At 43.4% G+C, this 17,452-nt stretch overlaps 1 protein-coding gene across 1 annotated transcript; it reads right to left on the reverse strand.

The window, feature by feature from the left end:
• Nucleotides 1-821: 821 nt before the first annotated feature.
• LOC142924700 (exosome complex exonuclease RRP44-like) lies at nucleotides 822-7,734 on the reverse strand. The gene is made up of 4 exons (XM_076067355.1): nucleotides 7,708-7,734; nucleotides 7,011-7,166; nucleotides 5,027-5,149; nucleotides 822-3,037 (listed from the first exon to the last, which is right to left on the reverse strand). The coding sequence occupies exons 1-4, from the start codon at nucleotides 7,732-7,734 to the stop codon at nucleotides 2,960-2,962; spliced, it is 384 nt and encodes a 127-aa protein (XP_075923470.1). The 3' UTR covers nucleotides 822-2,959.
• Nucleotides 7,735-17,452: the final 9,718 nt, after the last annotated feature.

Raw genomic sequence — 17,452 nt, forward strand, 5'->3', positions numbered from 1 at the left:
GTTTCACTTACCGTCGTGTTTTTCAATGTACTAAATCGAGAACTTCAGTGCTTGGGGGATTTTGGAGCTGGCTCACCGCCTGGGCTGCTGCTGCCTTCCCACTCGGCTGTGGTTGCTCGAACCTCCGAGTCGTTCATAGCTCGTGGCTTCTAATATCGGAAGGAAGCGGTGATCGTCTTTGTTCGATGGCCAAGAGCTGCTGCTGCGAGGATGACCGGAGTTTGCGTGATGATCGTTTATGCTCCTGGACACGAGATCAGCAAGGTGTGATGTTTCATTTGTGGGAGTTGCACCGCTTGTACGCGATCAACCGTCGACGCGCCCACCCGGGCCCCACGTTTGCCGTGAGGCACCATGAGGGCCTCCCCTACGGCCAGGGCCTCCGCACGGTCGGAGTGGGCAGAGGCCGGCGTTCGACTGGTGGTTTGAAAAGAACACGGACAAACATTCGAGCTCACGCTTTTGCTTTGGCAACAATTTTCGTTAATTGGGCTCCGAGCGGCTCAACAAGCCTGGAAGCCGGCGCATTTAATCACCTCTGAGATCGAAATGTGGCAAATCGCATGCTAATCAGGAGCAAGTTGGCCCAGGGATTGAGAATCAAATTTGCATGTGAAACGGCGGTGCAGGACTCGATTCGAAGGCAAGTGAATACTGCGCAGTGGTGCATTGCAAGTGGACATTATTATCATCCAACAGTGACCAGCATGGTGAAGTATGGTCAAACTAAACCTGACATCCAACATCACGTGGCGAGATGTTCATCCAGCAGTGAAAAACGTAACTTAAAGTAACCAAAATAACAGAAGATGCATGGAAAATAAATCGGTTTAATTTTGTATATAAACGCGTATAACTCATGTGTACATGCTTGTAAATATACGATTCAGCTAAAAAATGTTAAACACATTTACACAAAGTCGCAAAGACATCAACTCGCTTAAATCTTTACCATTACTCCAGGAGCTCAGAATTATTGCCCAAGTACTGTATATACGTGAGCAAAGTTACGACCATTTACGAAAAAATTTGAAAACGTGTCAATATTTTGTCAGAAATTATCTTTGCACGTCTAAAGGACAAGAGAAGCTGTAACGAAATGCGCATTTGTAAACGATTAAACCTTAAAATTTTCTGACACCGACATTTTTTCCAAAAACATTCCTTGTGTGATTGCACAGAGTCCGATGAGGGGTGGGGCAGCTGTGTAAAAAAACCTGAGGTGAAATTCTCCGTTAAACCGACGATTTAAACAGCAACAGCTCGGGGAATTTTATACTCTGTTCTATGCAGCTGACCGCTGCCCCTTCATACAGTAAATGGCATCCTCACAAGAATAAGTAACCTAACATCCCTTGCAGGGAATCCTCTCGCGATAAAAAATCTTCCATTTGCCATCCATCACGAGACCCCTGCGGGTGTCACCGTGCACAATCATACTTCGAAGCTCTTGCTCGGATTCCCCAGAGCTTTGCCCTCCGAGTGGCCACCCTAATGGCCCACTGCGACAGGCCAAACCTGGCACAATTGTAGGTTTTTAACTATAATACACGTTTTATGTGTTAGATCGTTTAAATATATAAATGTGTTGTTAAACCCACCACCACCCGACAGCCAATTAGTAAGGTTTGTCACGTAAACAGAACATGTCAATTCGTTACTAGTACAGTCCACCAGTGTGTTGGAGAGCAAAGCCACACCATTTACAATCTAAGTACAACATTTCGCCAGCACTAACTAGCTTCATCAGGCGACAGCCATCACTTGTGAGCACTTCTTTCGCGAATTGGGAGGGGAATCAATGAATGCATATGACTATGGGTATCCATTGCCGATTGGGTTATTTATATGTTAATCAACACACATTATGCATGCGCATTAAGGAACGTGGATTCTCCACGAATCTGGCTGTTGCCTGATGAAGCTGGTTGTAATTACTGGTGAAACATTGTACTCAGATTGTAAATGTTGTGGCTTTGCTCTCCAAGACACCGGTGTGATGTTACTAGTAACGAATTGGCATGTTCTGTTAATGTGACAAACCTTTCGAATTGGCTGTGTCGGGTGGTGGCGGGTTTACTGACACATTTAAATATTTATTACGCGATCTAACCCAAAAAACCAGTGTTATGGATATTGGTCGCGAAAGCCTACGTGTTAAACTGGTTTTCAACTGTTAGATCAGTGGTAGCCGATATGTGAATCGCGATCCATGGGTGGATGATCGCAAACGATTTTGATTGTGGATCTCAGGACAAATAGGAATAAACACCTCTAATATAAAACAATTCTTGTTATAGCAGATGGCAAAACAAAATCCCCGACTAAGAATTAATGGATTAATAATATATATTTTAAACCAATAGATCGCACTAGCACTTGGCATGTCTACAGTGTTCTATTAGTCGGTTAAATCCATCCGGGTAACTGTTGGTCATATATTGCTGGTAGATCACGGAACATGTTGAGATATACCAGAATGGATCACAGTGCTTTGTGGGTTGGACACTGCTGCGTTAGTCAATACACACCACCGATTCAGTAACCAATATTTTTGTGAAATCACCTTCATCACAAGGGGGTCAGTGTCTTGGCTGGCAAAGAAGTGGGGCATAAGATATCCTAAACCTTTCATACATCTTGACGCGTATACACCTTAATTGGCTGATTGTACTGGTTGGCAAGGTAAAAATTCTAAAAAAAAAAAATGCGCTACCATTTGAACCGCTGCGCCAGGAGAACGAAGAACCGGTGAACTCTGGATTGCAAGTTCAGAGTGCAAACCGTCTGTTACTTCAGGGAAACATTTCTCATAACCGCCACTGCTTTTTTTTTCAATTGTTCACCTCTGCTTGCGAGCACAATGTACACTTAATTAACTCTGCAGATGTAAAACCCAGAGTGTGTGCCCACTCATGCACCTCCTCCGACATCTTGTTGACACCGCATCCACGATACACTAGTGCTGTCTGGGTTTCTTAGGCCGGGGAGAAGGCGAGCCCCATGGGGTGGACTCCGCAGGGTTGTAGCCTGGAATCTGTGACAGCGGACACACAAATGGCACAAACGTACAACAAAGATAGTCACCCAAATAAGCCTTTAACAGACTGTGCTGCTGTTAGGCGGCATGGCCCACGAGGGGGTAAGTGGCCAACACCTCTCCCCAGTGCTGATGTTTACACACTGCACCAGGTACTCATTTAAGAAAGAGTTGACCTTGGGTAGGCAAAACAGCAGTTCAGATAATCCTCATTGGTGTTGGCGGTGAGTGGGAATTGGGTTGCCGGGTTCATAGCGCAGCGTGCTAACCACTACACCAATGCTCTCACACACACATATGCGAGTATTTCCAACAAATGTGATACGTTATCATTACACTTATTAACACTGAAAAACTTCGCCAAGTCTGAAGACTTTTGAGGAACACGGGGAGAGAAGATGACAACTCCACACAGTAACACACTCTAGTTGGGAATCAAACCCAGTTTTCTTGCTGCAAGACACAAGGGTTTACCAATGTGCCACCCTGCCGCCCATGGCGATACGTAAACTGCCTTAATACCAGTTTCAACGCATGCTTATTTTTAGATATGGGAGGAAACCAGAGAACCCGGAGGAAACCCATGCAGAACAGACTCATGGAGTTTTGTTAAGAAATCTGATATCTACCAAGGCTCCCACACCCTGACTTAGCTTGGTATCTTGAGAACTCGCATTCATCATTTAAATAGGTCACGTTTCAGATAATGGCCCTTCTTGTGCAATGAACTAGGGCCATAATAAAAATCTATTTTATACAGCACCTTGCATATCGAAATATCTCAAAAAAGCACTGGACATTAAAAAACTACTCAAGTATAGATACAAGCCAATAGAAATAAAGTAAAAGCCGATAATAACAATAATGACAGTGATACTGACACTTTACACAGCATGCAAAATGCAATAAAAGCTAATCATAATGATTCCTCTCACAGTAATAACCAATCAGAATCCAGGAAAAGCCAATTAATAACGATGTTTTCAAGCTGGATTTAAACACACGGACAGTCACAACTGATATAGGTAGGGATAGTGTCCCATAGTCTTTGGATATACAGTCTGTTCTATAATACAGTAGTTGCGTACCTCAAGAACACCGCGTTTTGGAAAAATCGTGTTATAATAAATAATATATTATATGGGGTAAAGCGCAGTCCGCAATAACGCGTGAGATGCGTAACACAGGCTGAACAAAGACTAAGGAACGTGGGTAGCATCTAGAAGCATCCAGCAGCATCCCGCCTTGTGTGATGCTACGCCGAGGCAGCCGTTACGACCGCTTATTCCTACTCGCGCGACGTAGTTCCATTCATTCAACCGAGTTATATCCAGTTTGGATCCGCGTTATACAAAAAATGCATTCCTTCATACATTCATCATCGCGTTATATCCAATTTGCCAGTTACAGGAGGTATAGGACAACAGACTGCAGCTCAAAATGCTAGCTATACATATATTTTTTCCATCCAAGACCGGAGTTTATATTTTATTCCTGTGTTATAAGGGTATTACGTTCAGGGGCTAAATGCCAATGTATGGGTCTGATAGCTACGGGAGAGCCTCAGGAGAGAGTTTGTGTCATCTTGCCACCCCCTCCATTCAAGGAGCGCAGACTACAGTGGTGTAAAATGTAGTCCATAGTTTGGGTTGCATGGCCACAATCGTACAGGAGCTTGTTTTTAATGCACTGCTATGTATCTGTATGAGTCTCTATGAATCTCTAGGAATCATAATGGGTCTCTCTGTATCTCCTATGTATCTCTGTGTCTCTATGGGTTTACTATACGGTCCCACAGTTTGGGTTGCATGGCAACAAGCGCTATGCTGTGGCTTGTGCCATTAATTTTCGGCCCGCTGACGTTCCGATGCGGCGAGCGTTTGTTTTTTGTGCACTACTGCTGGCGCAGCAAGCAGCAACAGCAGCATGGTCACAATACAAATCGGTGGTATTCCGAGGTTGCGCATCGCGCCGCACGGTGAGTACCTCCAGGCGGACGAGGTGCATGCGGATCCGCTGGTGCTGCAGGTTGGACGAATCCAGCGACACGCGCACGCACACGCGGTCGAACATGTTCAGCGCGATGCCCTCCACGCACAGCGTGGGGCCCTACACAAAACACAAAGACATATCTCCAATGTAGCCTTAACAGACTGTTGGGGCAAGTGCTGTTGGCGAGGAGCACAGATGAAGGCCGGCACGGCACACAAGGGGGTGGGTTGCCAGCGCCATGCCCGGCCGCCTTTGTCTCCCCAGTGGCGATGTTTACACACCGCAGCAGGCATTCAATTGAGTTCCAAGTCAACCTAGGCGAGGCCCAGGACCGGTTCAGATAATCATCACTGATGTTGACCGTGCGAAGGAATCGAACCCAAGTCGCCGGGATCGTAGCGCAGAGCGCTAACCGCTACACTACCGCTGACTGCTCTCTGCCAAGTGCCCTGCACACAAGCACAGATTGACGTAAACCCAACGTTATTATTCATACTATTACATGGGTCACTCAGAAAAGCCTCACTGATTCTCAAAACGTTTGCATTCAAGGTCACTGCTACGTCTTTGTAAAAGGAGGCGAACGATTGATATGTGCTCCCCAAATAAGTAATTTGCATGTAATTTGCCAACCTTGGACCATGATGCTGGCACACGAATAACGTTACAGGATCTTTTAACGTCCACTGTTAAAGCGGATAGCCTGTAAATATTTTACGCTTAATACACACCACAGTTTCGATTTAAAGATTTCGTGACTGCAAGGATTCATCTTCTTTGGTTCTTTCGGTAAAGTCACGTAGAATGAGAATAAAATAATAAATTGATAAAATAAAATAACACAATAATATTCTCACGACGTTTCGGCCACAACACAGTCTCGTCCCTTCACCTGATGAAGGCCGCTTGTGTTGTGGCCGAAACGTCGTGAGAATATTATTGTGCTATTTTATTTTATCAATTTATTATTTTATTCTCATTCTACGTGACTTTACCGAAAGAACCAAAGAAGACACACCACAGTATTAACCGGAGTGGCCACCGAGTTTGAAACACAAATCTCCACAACACACAGCGAATGCAATACCGCTTGGGCCACCTCACCGCGAGCTGAAAATCAGGCATGAGAAGCCGATGGCTGCAATGACCAAACCAACCGAGGGATCGTGATGTGCGGGCCAGCCAAGGAATTTTAAAGCCTTATTTGGCCATCATTAAGGAGTAGATGCAACCCCCCTTAGGTTATATGGAGTGCACAATTGCAGTTAAGAACATACCTAAAATATGGCTGCAAATGTTGACCCTTTTGAGCTTCTGGTCCAAATTAGGCTGTGTGCATTATCCACGCAGAGTGACAATGTAATGCGGCATGCAAGGCATGCTGGAAAGGACCGGATCCACTGATGACAAATGTGCTTTTTGCCATCTAGAGATCACTTTTTGCATCAACTACTATTTCCCTCATTTGTTTTTATTCTACAAGTACTTTTCTGCCCTTCGAGTTTCTCATTGTTTACAGAAAGCATTAGATTTTCTCTATAATTCTTCCGGATCTGAAGGATTTTACTGTATTTTTAATGTGATGTCCTCTCCGTGACAATACGGGCTCCGTCATGGCAGTTATTTCCAAAGCAAATTTAATTGTGACAGTTTTATATTTGAAACGCATTTACATCATTTAATTCAGTTTCAGTTTATTTTGGTATAGCCCTGTGAGCCATCCGGCTCTAATGTATCCACCGGTGTAACTTCCTCTGTAATAGTCCACACTGCCAAATGGCAAAAAAAACGGAGCTTCGTATCTCACTGCGTTCTTCCACCTTAAACCAAGTGTCTGTGTGTCTGATAGAAACCTAATCGTAGAGAGATGGTCAGGGGGCTTGGGTCCCAGTGCATTAAGCCAGTCCTGGGTTTAAATGCAGAATTCAGCCGTTCAGGAAATGCCAATGTCTCCCGGTTAAGTGAACACATGCCCTACCTCCTCGTCGAAGGTAACGTTGAGCTTGAGATCTTTGGAGTCAAAGAAAACCGTCCCCTCCAAGCCGTACTTGGGAATGAGCACCACCACGGCGTTTTTGCGCGCAAACAGCACGAAGCCCTCTTCGCTCACCACTCTCTTAGTCTTGAAGAACAACTGAGACCACAACAACAACAGCCGTTAATCACCACTACGTGGCAAAGAGCAGACACACGCGCATCACTTACCAAGCCCATAATTATTTAACAAAATTTAAGGTAATTTTCCTGCATCCCCCCGCTAATTTATTCCAGTTGTGCTATTGGCATCATGTCATGGGGATTATTTTGAGTTCAATCGTGAAGGTACAATGTCAATTGTATTGACTATAATCCTCCATCACCTGACAGAGCCAATCAAATAAAGTTGTCACATCATGGGCAAATGTGCCAAGTGACTAGGTTTTTCAGCAAACACAGAAGAATGCTGAAAAGCAATGTCAAGTGTAGCCAACCAGTACAGCCACGGCACCACCACACGTAAGCGTGCGAATAGAAAACAATTGATTCTTACTACACGCACAATACGATGCCTGCTTTCGTGACCTTAAAAATGGTTTTCAAGAGACGAATGGACGCATTATCAGGTGCCTAAGCACACGCCGTGCAAGCTCCACGTGGCCCACACTTCCGCCTCCCACCTGCGTGTGGAAAGCTACAGACGAGCGTTGGGCGTACTCCGCCATCTTGTGTCGGTAGTTGAGGTTGTTGCAGAGCTGCTGCTTCTGCTTGTCGGTGAGCGCCGGGTACGTGGGGTCGGCGCCCACGCACACGGCCAGCAGCCGGTGCACAATCACATCCGAGTATCTGTAACGGTACAGGGAGACAACAACAACAACAATATTCACATTTGTTGTAGCCTCTATTTAATATGAAGATTAAATTTACAGTAGATACAGGCTCCGGTATGGCCACGAGATGCCAACGGAGCAGCGGTATTAATCCACCAAGCACCGCGATTCATTCTGGTGGATCTCAGCGGGTTTCACGATCCACCAGAAAGCTACGCAATCAATGACTCAGATGGATTTAACGCTGTGATAGAATACTGTACTCTGGACATACCACGTTCTAGCACCATCTGCTGGTGGAAATTATCTTTGTTAATCTTTGGTTCTTTCGGTAAAGTCACGTAGAATGAGAATAAAATAATAAATTGATAAAATAAAATAACACAATAATATTCTCATGACGTTTCGGCCACAACACAAGTGGCCTTCATCAGGTGAAGGAACAGAACTGTCAGGACGACAGCACTTCAATGACTGCTGCTAAGATTCGCAGTGTCGTTTAAACTAGGATGGAGAGGTAAAGCGCCTTGACAAAGGAGTTTACATATCAAACAGGATAATTTAGCATTGAAATAGCTGCGTTAAAGTGTTGGATCAGCAGGGTGTTAAAGTCAGAAATTAGCATGTAACTGGGAGATTAGCATGATGTTAATGTGAGGGATTAGCATGTGACTGGTCACGGAAATAGCTATGTTAAAGTCAAATTTTCCATCTCAACAAAGGCATTTAGTATATGGACGCTAAAGGACTGCAACTACCCAACTATCATACAATAAACCGATGTGAAAAAAAACTAAGTAGAAACTTCATCAATATAATAAATGTACTCAATATATTCTTCAATAAATTGAGCTATAAACATAAAGTAACTGGGTATACACTACACTATCTAATGAATACCATATAGTAAACTAATAAAAAAACTAAAATACAAACTACATCAATGTTATCAATAAACTCTATATACTCTCCATCAGCTGAGCTACTAACAATAAGTCGTTATACATTACAATGCCATATGGCGAAAAAAATGGGTGGCGGTTTTTTCCTTCTTTCCAACGTTAGCACCACGGAGAGCGACGAGCCTCGTTCAGACGGACGAGTCCATCCATGCTCGGAACGGAGGAGGGGGGAGAAACAGCCACGATGTGCTGCTCTGTCCTGTTGCGTTACAACCATGCAATAAACTAGACTACTATACATTGTAATGTTATACCTTCCAATCTAAACTACATTGTATAATATCGTATACACAGCCCAATGTAAGCTCTAACATTATGCATTATATTGATGTCTCCAAATAAACTTTTTCCTACATTACACAACTATACACCGTAATATACACTACCATAGACAAACCCACCCTTGAATTATGCAATGCGTTACTTTAGACTACCCTATACTTTAGACTGTAAAATATTAGACTTGTAATATTACACTATGTATTATTCTACCAACCCTACTGTATACCACACAGCTGTATATTCACTATAAAATTACAATACTATATATTGCCTTATGAATTGTTAAACATTACAATGTTATACTATTTATTATTATATAACATGCTATAAACCAGGGGTGTCCAAACTACGGCCCGCGGGCCAACTGCGGCCCGCCATCCATTTTTAATTGGCCCGTATCAAAGTTAAAAAATATAATGGACTATGGCCCACTGTATTGCATTTCTTAATTTAAACACTAGATGGCGCTATTGTCTTGAACAAGGCAGCGTCTCCACAAAGCAAGCAATCGAAGAAAACATTTGCTCAGGGTCACCAGAAATGCCAGAACCGAAGAGACGCAAGATTGCAAGCGAGTGCAGAAAATTTCAGACTCGGTGGAAAAATGAATTTTTTTTCATTGAAACCAAGGGGAAGTGTGTTTGTTTGATTTGTAATGAGAGTGTTGCCGTGATGAAAGAGTACAATGTACGACGGCATTATGAAACGAAACATCAGACCTTCACGTCCTACACTGGTGCCGAGCGGAGAGAGAAGGTAAAGCAAATGGCAAGCTAGCCTGCTAACGCAGCAGCAGGGTTTTTTTTTCCGTGCTAACAAAGCTCAAGAAAATGCAACAATAGCCAGCAATGAAGTAACTCAACTCATTGCCCTACACGGGAAACCTTTCTCAGACGGTGACTTCATCAAACAGTGCCTCACAAAAGTCGTGGGAATGTGCCTGGAGAAATTGCAGGATTTTAACGATGTTAGTGTTGTCCAGAAATAAGGTTGTGCGGCGAATTGAAGACTTGTCGGCTAACTTAAAACAGCAAGTGTCAGATAAAGCTTGTGCTTTCGATTTTTACTCGATTGCATGTGATGAGAGCACAGATGCCACGGACACTGCACGGCTGTTAATTTTTTTGCAGGGAGTTGATGAGAATTTTTGCATTATGGAGGAACTGCTTGATCTTCAGAGTCTAAAGGGGACAACAACTGGGAAGGACATGTTTGAAGCTGTGTCAGATTCAATTAACCAGGCTGGACTTAAATGGGACAAGCTGTGTGGAATTACAACGGATGGGGCTCCAGCAATGACTGATCATCTCAACACCCCGAACAAGAGACTACAAGGCAAAGAGCAGCTGGTACCACAGCTGTATGTGCACATGAAAGCATTCCGTGCGAAGCTCCATCTCTTCGAGTCACAACTGCGCAACTTCAATGTAGCGCACTTCCCCACGCTGACCGAAATCAATGCGCATTTCCAAATGCCAAGCTCTCTGCAAAAATGGGAGAATATGTGTCTGTGATCACATCTCTCATGACAGAATTCAGTCAGCGCTTCCAAGATTTTTCTGTCATTGAGAAGGAAATCACACTGTTTGCGGCTCCGTTTTCAATGGATGCAAAAGAAGTGGAGGAGAGTCTGCAATTAGAACTGATCGAAATTCAGTGTGATGATTCTCTGAAGAATCAGCATCAGCTTCTCTCCCTACCTGACTTCTACCGGAGTTTGGAAAAGGCCAAGTTTCCTCTGACGAGACGCCATGCAAAACGAATGATGAGTCTGTTCGGCTCAACATACATATGTGAGCAGACATTCTCTCTGTTAACGCTGAACAAAAGCAGGCTGAGAACCAGAACGACCGACAGCCATCTCCGTGACGTCCTTCGCATCTCAACCACCAAACTTACTCCTGACCTGCCAGCTATCCTTCAGACCAAAGCGCAGCATCACTGCTCCCACTGAGCGTAACATTATTCCCATTACAGGTGAGTTAAAAATATACACACCGTTTTCATTTGTTAATAAGCCCAATTACTTCATAAATTCAGTCAATTAAAGTTGATGACAATTTTTTTAACAAACGTTAGTTGATGTGTTAACAAGCCCAATAATTTATTTGTGTAATAAGCTTGAAATATCCACATCCCCTATTTGTCTTCTTGTCTCTCCCTTCATATGGACAATGAAGGGGGATCAGCACCCTAAGAACCAATCTGAGGCTGTCACTCAGAGAATTACCTGCCAACCTTTTTGTAAAAAATAAAATTAAAATCTACTAATGAAGAGCTATGATGGAGGCTTTTTTTCTTCAAACATGTTCAATAATCAAACGTAATTTACCTGCATTTGATTGATTTTGACAATATTAGTGCATGAGAAGTGAGGCAGTATACCTCACGTCTAGTGAGTGGCCCAATCCTTCGTATATTTTTCTGTATGTGGCCCTCGGGAAACAAAAGTTTGGACACCCCTGCTATAAACCATACCATTGACCGTCGTGTGAAAGGTATTAAGAGGCAGTGGCAGCGAATGGGCTGCGATCTGAAAGTCACCATAAAATACAATCAATTAAGTACCAAAATGGTTTATAACATCTTTCCAATGGTTACTAAGCCAGAATCCATCTTCTCGGTTGAAATTGTTTCTGTGTTTGTATATGTGGATGGCCTCATGAACGAATCTCTCATGGTAGCCGGATGGCTTGCAGAGAACGTCCGTCTTGGAGAAGTCAATGTCATGTGAGCCCACTGAATTATAACAGTGATCTGCCACGGCTGAGGTGCTCGTCCTACCGTGTTTCAAGTCTGCTTTATATTCACGGATGCGGTCCCAGATATGTCGTTTGGTTTCTCCAATGTAACTGCTACCACAGAGGCAACTTAGTTTGTAGACGCCCGGGTACTGTATGTCTGGAACCACATCTTTTACAGACGGAACCAGATCACGGATTTTATGTACTGTGTTGAATCGGACCTGGATCTTGTGTTTATTCAGGATTTTGGAGATCTTTTTTGTGACCCCCGCAATGTAGGGTAAGGTGATGGTTTTGAATGGCTCCTCAAGAGGATCCTTCTTCATGGCTGGAGTGATGGCTTTGCGGATTGTGTAGTCGGAGTAACCATTAGCCTTGATAGCTTGGTGTACGTGCTTAAGTTCACTGGCAATGTGTTCCTGGTCGGAAATGCATTGGGCTCTATGCTATAGAGTCTTGATGAGGGAGTTCTTCTGACATGGATGGTGGTGGGAATCCAGTTTTAAGTAAGCATTCGTATGCGTAGCTTTCCTGTGGACAGAGTGGCTCATTGAACCATCAGGTCTCCTTTTAATTAGGACATCCAAAAAGGGTAGCTTGCCATCTTTTTCGACCTCCATGGTGAATCTGATGGCTGGGTGTATGGAATTGATGTGGTTGAGGAATTGGTTTGTGTTATGGTCGAAACGTCGTGAGAATTTTTATTGTTTTATACATATTTTATTATTTTGTTGTTTCCCTTCAACGTGACTTTACCGAAAGAACTAAGCATATTAATTACTGCAGTCACGAAAGCTTTAAATCAAAATTTCATTGGAAAGACGTTATAAACAATTTCAGTTCTTAATTGATTGTATTTTATGGTGACATTCAGACTGCAGTCCATTCGCTGGCACTGCCTCTTCACACGACGGTCAATGGTATGGTTTATAGCATGTTACATAATAATAAATAGTATAACATTGTAATGTTTAACATAATTCATAAGGCAATATATAGTATCATAATTGTATTGTGAATATACAGCAGTGTGGTATACAGTAGGGTTGGTAGAATAATACATAGTGTAATATTACAAGTCTAACATTTTACAGTCTAAAGTATAGGGTAGTGTAAAGTAACGCATTTTATAATTCAAGGGTGGGTTTGTCTATGGTAGTGTATATTACGGTGTATAGTCGTGTAATGTAGGAAAAAGTTTAGTTGAAGACATATAAATATACTGCATAATGTTCGAGCTTACATTGGGCTGTGTATACGATATTATACAATGTAGTTTAGATTGGAAGGTATAACGTTACAATGTATAGTAGTCTAGTTTATGGCATGGTTGTAACGCAACACAGGACAGAGCAGCACATCGTGGCTGTTTCTCCCCCCTCCTCCGTTCCGAGCATGGATGGACTCGTCCGTCTGAACGAGGCTCGTCGCTCTCCGTGGTGCTAACGTTGGAAAGAAGGAAAAAACCGCCACCCTTTTTTCGCCATATGGCATTGTAATGTATAATGACTTATTGTTAGTAGCTCAGCTGATTGGAGAGTATATAGAGTTTATTAATAACATTGATGTAGTTTATATTTTAGTTTTATTAATTCGTTTACTATATGGTATTCATTATATAGTGTAGTGTATACTCAGTTACTTTATGTTTATAGCTCAACGTATTGAAGAACATATTGAGTACATTTATTATATTGATGTTGTTTATACTTATTTTTTTCACATCGGTTTATTGTATGATAGTTGGGTAGTTGCAGTCCTTTAGCGTCCATATACTAAACGCCTCTGTTGAGATGTAAACTTTGACTTTAACATAGCTATTTCCGTGACCAGTCACATGCTAATCCCTCACATTAACATCATGCTAATCTCCCAGTTACATGCTTATTTCTGACTTTAACACCCTGATGATCCAACACTTTAACACAGCTATTTCAATGCTAAATTCTCCTGTTTGATATGTAAACTCCTTTGTCAAGGCGCTTTACCTCTCCCACCTAGCTTAAAAGACGCTGGGAATCTTAGCAGCAGTTATTGAAGCACTGTTGTCCCGACAGTTCTGTTCCTTCACCTGAAGAAGGCTACTTGTGTTTTGGCAGAAACGTCGTGAGAATTTTATTTTTTATTATGTTTTATTTTTATTATTTTATTTCCATTCTACGTGACTTTATCAAAATAACCAAGAAGTTGCATAAAGTTGTTGCATGCTTGGGCTCCAGATGCCGAAATTACCTTTTAAAAAACGGCCAGTCTCATCAGATCTCAGAAGCTAAGCTTGCAGCGCCCAGCCCTGATGGTAACCCGGGGATACAAATTCATGTGGAGAAACAAATGTTCGCTTGTGACGACCAAGACTACGCCTGTCCTCCCAAGGACAGGCCTCACTGATTCCGAAGACTTTCATTTTCAGGAGGGTCCTGCCGAGTATTTTTGCAGTAGGGAGGCGATGTTGTGCTGTGCAGTGCCGGAGAGTAAGCTCATGCAGCCGGTCCACCCTGTCCTCTCTCCTCCCGTCGGGACGGGTCGGTCATAATAGCGGTCAGAAACACCCTCCACGTCACAAAACAGTTCAATTTCTCAATCCGCAGGTCAGCTCAAATCTGTATTGTGGGCGTTCCCTTGTACTCTACTGTGTACGTGGGGCTCTGGATCCAATCCCCTGATCACCATTGCATTCACTTAAATAATAATAAATTCTCCTGGCCACCCATAGAAAATTAGAGTGCACAATTATACGTGTGATTCATCACAGGCGAGCTCAGACCGGCCACACTTGCAGCTTAGGGCCTCGCATTAAGAGAGGGGGGGGATCTCTAAATACGAAACAAGAAATGGACACGAGGTTTCGAGTTTTAACATAATTGCTTAATAAATAAAGATCGGTGAGAAAAAAAGACTCTCCGAAGCAGTTATTTTCATTCTGCTGACAAAAATATACAGGCATTCATAGAAGGGGCCTCTTAAACTTGACAATGGCATAGGGCCCCAGCAATGCCATCATCCGGCTCTGCTGCCGAGTGTCATCCCAATGAAGTAATTTGCAGGTAACTTTAGCATTGGGATGCTTGGCCAATACCCAGTTACATTGTGATTGTGTGTTTTCTAGCTATGTGAGCAAACTGGATAACCCATACAGAACAAAGGTGAGAACGTAGAAAACTCCGCAAAGTGCCAGTCGGATCATTAACCAAGGCCCTTCTTGTTGCGAGGGTCAAAGATCACTGCTGCACCACCCTGCCACCTGAAAAGATAATAGTTCGCTTATAATTTTTTCGTTATTTTAGTGTGTACATTTACACGCGATAATCACATCTCATCTCAAGCATTTGAAAAGGGCAGCCTCAGTGGCAACTGTTCTCTGTGTGACACACGGTTATTCAGCACCTAACCTGTAAGCAGGTCAAGTGCTGTTTGCTGCGAGCAATCCCAATTGAGTGAGTCGCAGTGAAGTTTTTTTTTACATGCCAATTTTCGCCTGTGATGCTGACACACGATGGCCATACATTATTTTAAATAATGTCTTGGGATCGTTTTTATTTTTTTACGTTGAATTTTATTGAGTAAATCACGAGCCCGTTACAGTGCGCCACGGGACTGCACGTCATTCGAGTGGTGCATTCACAATGCAACCGGACCATTTATTAGGGGGGGCTGACGCGAAGGGGGGAGTGAGGCCCGCGCCCCCCCATAAACTGGGGGGGGGGGGGGGAGGGGGGCATTGTGACAGGCGTAGAAGAGTTGTAGTTGTAATCTGCTCCACGTTTGTCTTGATAAAGGAGACCTGTGCAACCTGCTCGGTGTGTGACGTGCGTGCTCCTCGGTGTGTGACGTGCGTGCCGCTGGATGTGTGATGTGCGTGCTCCTTGGTTTGAAGTGCGTGCTCCTCGGTGTGACGTGTGTGCCGCTCAGTGTGATGTGTGTGGGTGTAGGAGAGGCCCATTACCCTGGCGCATGGCAGTCGATGACAAGTTCTACCGCTTGATCTGCGATGGCTACTGCATCCAGCCACCCCCCTGCTGTCCACCGCAAGTGTAAGCCGCCCCCCCCCCCCATACCTCCCACGCCAGGTTTTATCCACTGCTGGACTGATGCGTTTCTATTGTCGATGCAGGTGGCTGACGGAGGAGAGTGCGAAGTGTTTGTTCTGGTAGATTCTTTGGTTTTAATTGTAGTGATTCAATTAATTGATTGAACAATTGCTTAAGAGTGAATTATGTGGATATGTGTTATTGGCAGTGAGTTGTGCTGGCTGGTTCAGTGTCGTTGACATTGCCATCATGAACCCTCTTTGTCTGGAATGTCCTACTTCCAGCCGTACGTGATGTTGCGACCCACAGACTTCTCACATACAGTGAGGGAAAAAAGTATTTGATCCCCTGCTGATTTTGTACGTTTGCCCACTGACGAAGAAATGATCAGTCTATAATTTTAATGGTAGGTTTATTTGAACAGTGAGAGACAGAATAAGAACAAAATCCAGAAAAACGCATGTCAAAAATGTTATAAATTGAGTTGCATTTTAATCAGGGAAAAAAGTATTTGATCCCCTGCTGATTTTGTACGTTTGCCCACTGACAAAGAAATTATCAGTCTATAATTTTAATGGTAGGTTTATTTGAACAGTGAGAGACAGAAAAACAACAAAAAAATCCGGAAAAACGCATGTCAAAAATGTTATAAATTGATTTGCATTTTAATGAGGGAAATAAGTATTTGACCCCCTCTCAATCAGAAAGCGGCTCCCAGGTGTCTTTTATACAGGTAACGAGCTGAGATTAGGAGCACACTCTTAAATGGAGTGCTCCTAATGTCAGCTTGCTACCTGTATAAAAGACACCTGTCCACAGACGCAATCAATCAATCAGATTCCAAACTCTCCACCATGGCCAAGACCAAAGAGCTCTCCAAGGATGTCAGGGACAAGATTATAGACCTACACAAGGCTGGAATGGGCTACAAGACCATTGCCAAGCAGCTTGGTGAGAAGGTGACAACAGTTGGTGCGCATCATGGAAGAAACACAAAAGAACTGTCAATCTCCCTCGGCCTGGGGCTCCATGCAAGATCTCACCTCGTGGAATTGCAATGATCATGAGAACGGTGAGGAATCAGCCCAGAACTACACGGGAGGATCTTGTCAATGATCTCAAGGCAGCTGGGACCATAGTCACCAAGAAAACAATTGGTAACACACTACGCCGTTAAGGACTGAAATCCTGCAGCGCACGCAAGGTCCCCCTGCTCAAGAAAGCACATATACATTGAGGGAAAAAAGTATTTGATCCCCTGCTGATTTTGTACGTTTGCCCACTGACAAATAAATGATCAGTCTATATTTTTAATGGTAGGTTTATTTGAACAGTGAGAGACAGAATAACAACAAAATCCAGAAAAATGCATGTCAAAAATGTTATGAATTGATTTGCATTATGAGGGAAATAAGTATTTGACCCCTCTGCACTTGGTGGCAAAACCCTTGTTGGCAATCACAGAGGTCAGACGTTTCTTGTAGTTGGCCACCAGGTTTGCACACATCTCAGGAGGGATTTTGTCCCACTCCTCTTTGCAGATCTTCTCCAAGTCATTAAGGTTTCGAGGCTGACGTTTGGCAACTCGAACCTTCCG

The sequence above is a fragment of the Petromyzon marinus genome, chromosome 16 (assembly GCF_048934315.1).
Source record: "Petromyzon marinus isolate PM22_M1 ecotype Great Lakes invasive population chromosome 16, UKy_Petmar_22M1.pri1.0, whole genome shotgun sequence".
Classification (NCBI taxonomy): Eukaryota; Metazoa; Chordata; class Hyperoartia; order Petromyzontiformes; family Petromyzontidae; genus Petromyzon; species Petromyzon marinus.

What these genes read in the sequence shown, in the direction of transcription:
- LOC142924700 (XM_076067355.1), bottom strand. Translation starts at nt 7,734, where the DNA reads ATGGCGGAGTACGCCCAACGCTCGTCT. An exon ending in AGTACGCCCAACGCTCGTCT is followed by an intron (nt 7,167 to 7,707) that starts GTAGCTTTCCAC and finishes TTGTGGTCTCAG; the next exon opens with TTGTTCTTCAAGACTAAGAG. An exon ending in ACGTTACCTTCGACGAGGAG is followed by an intron (nt 5,150 to 7,010) that starts GTAGGGCATGTG and finishes TGTTTTGTGTAG; the next exon opens with GGCCCCACGCTGTGCGTGGA.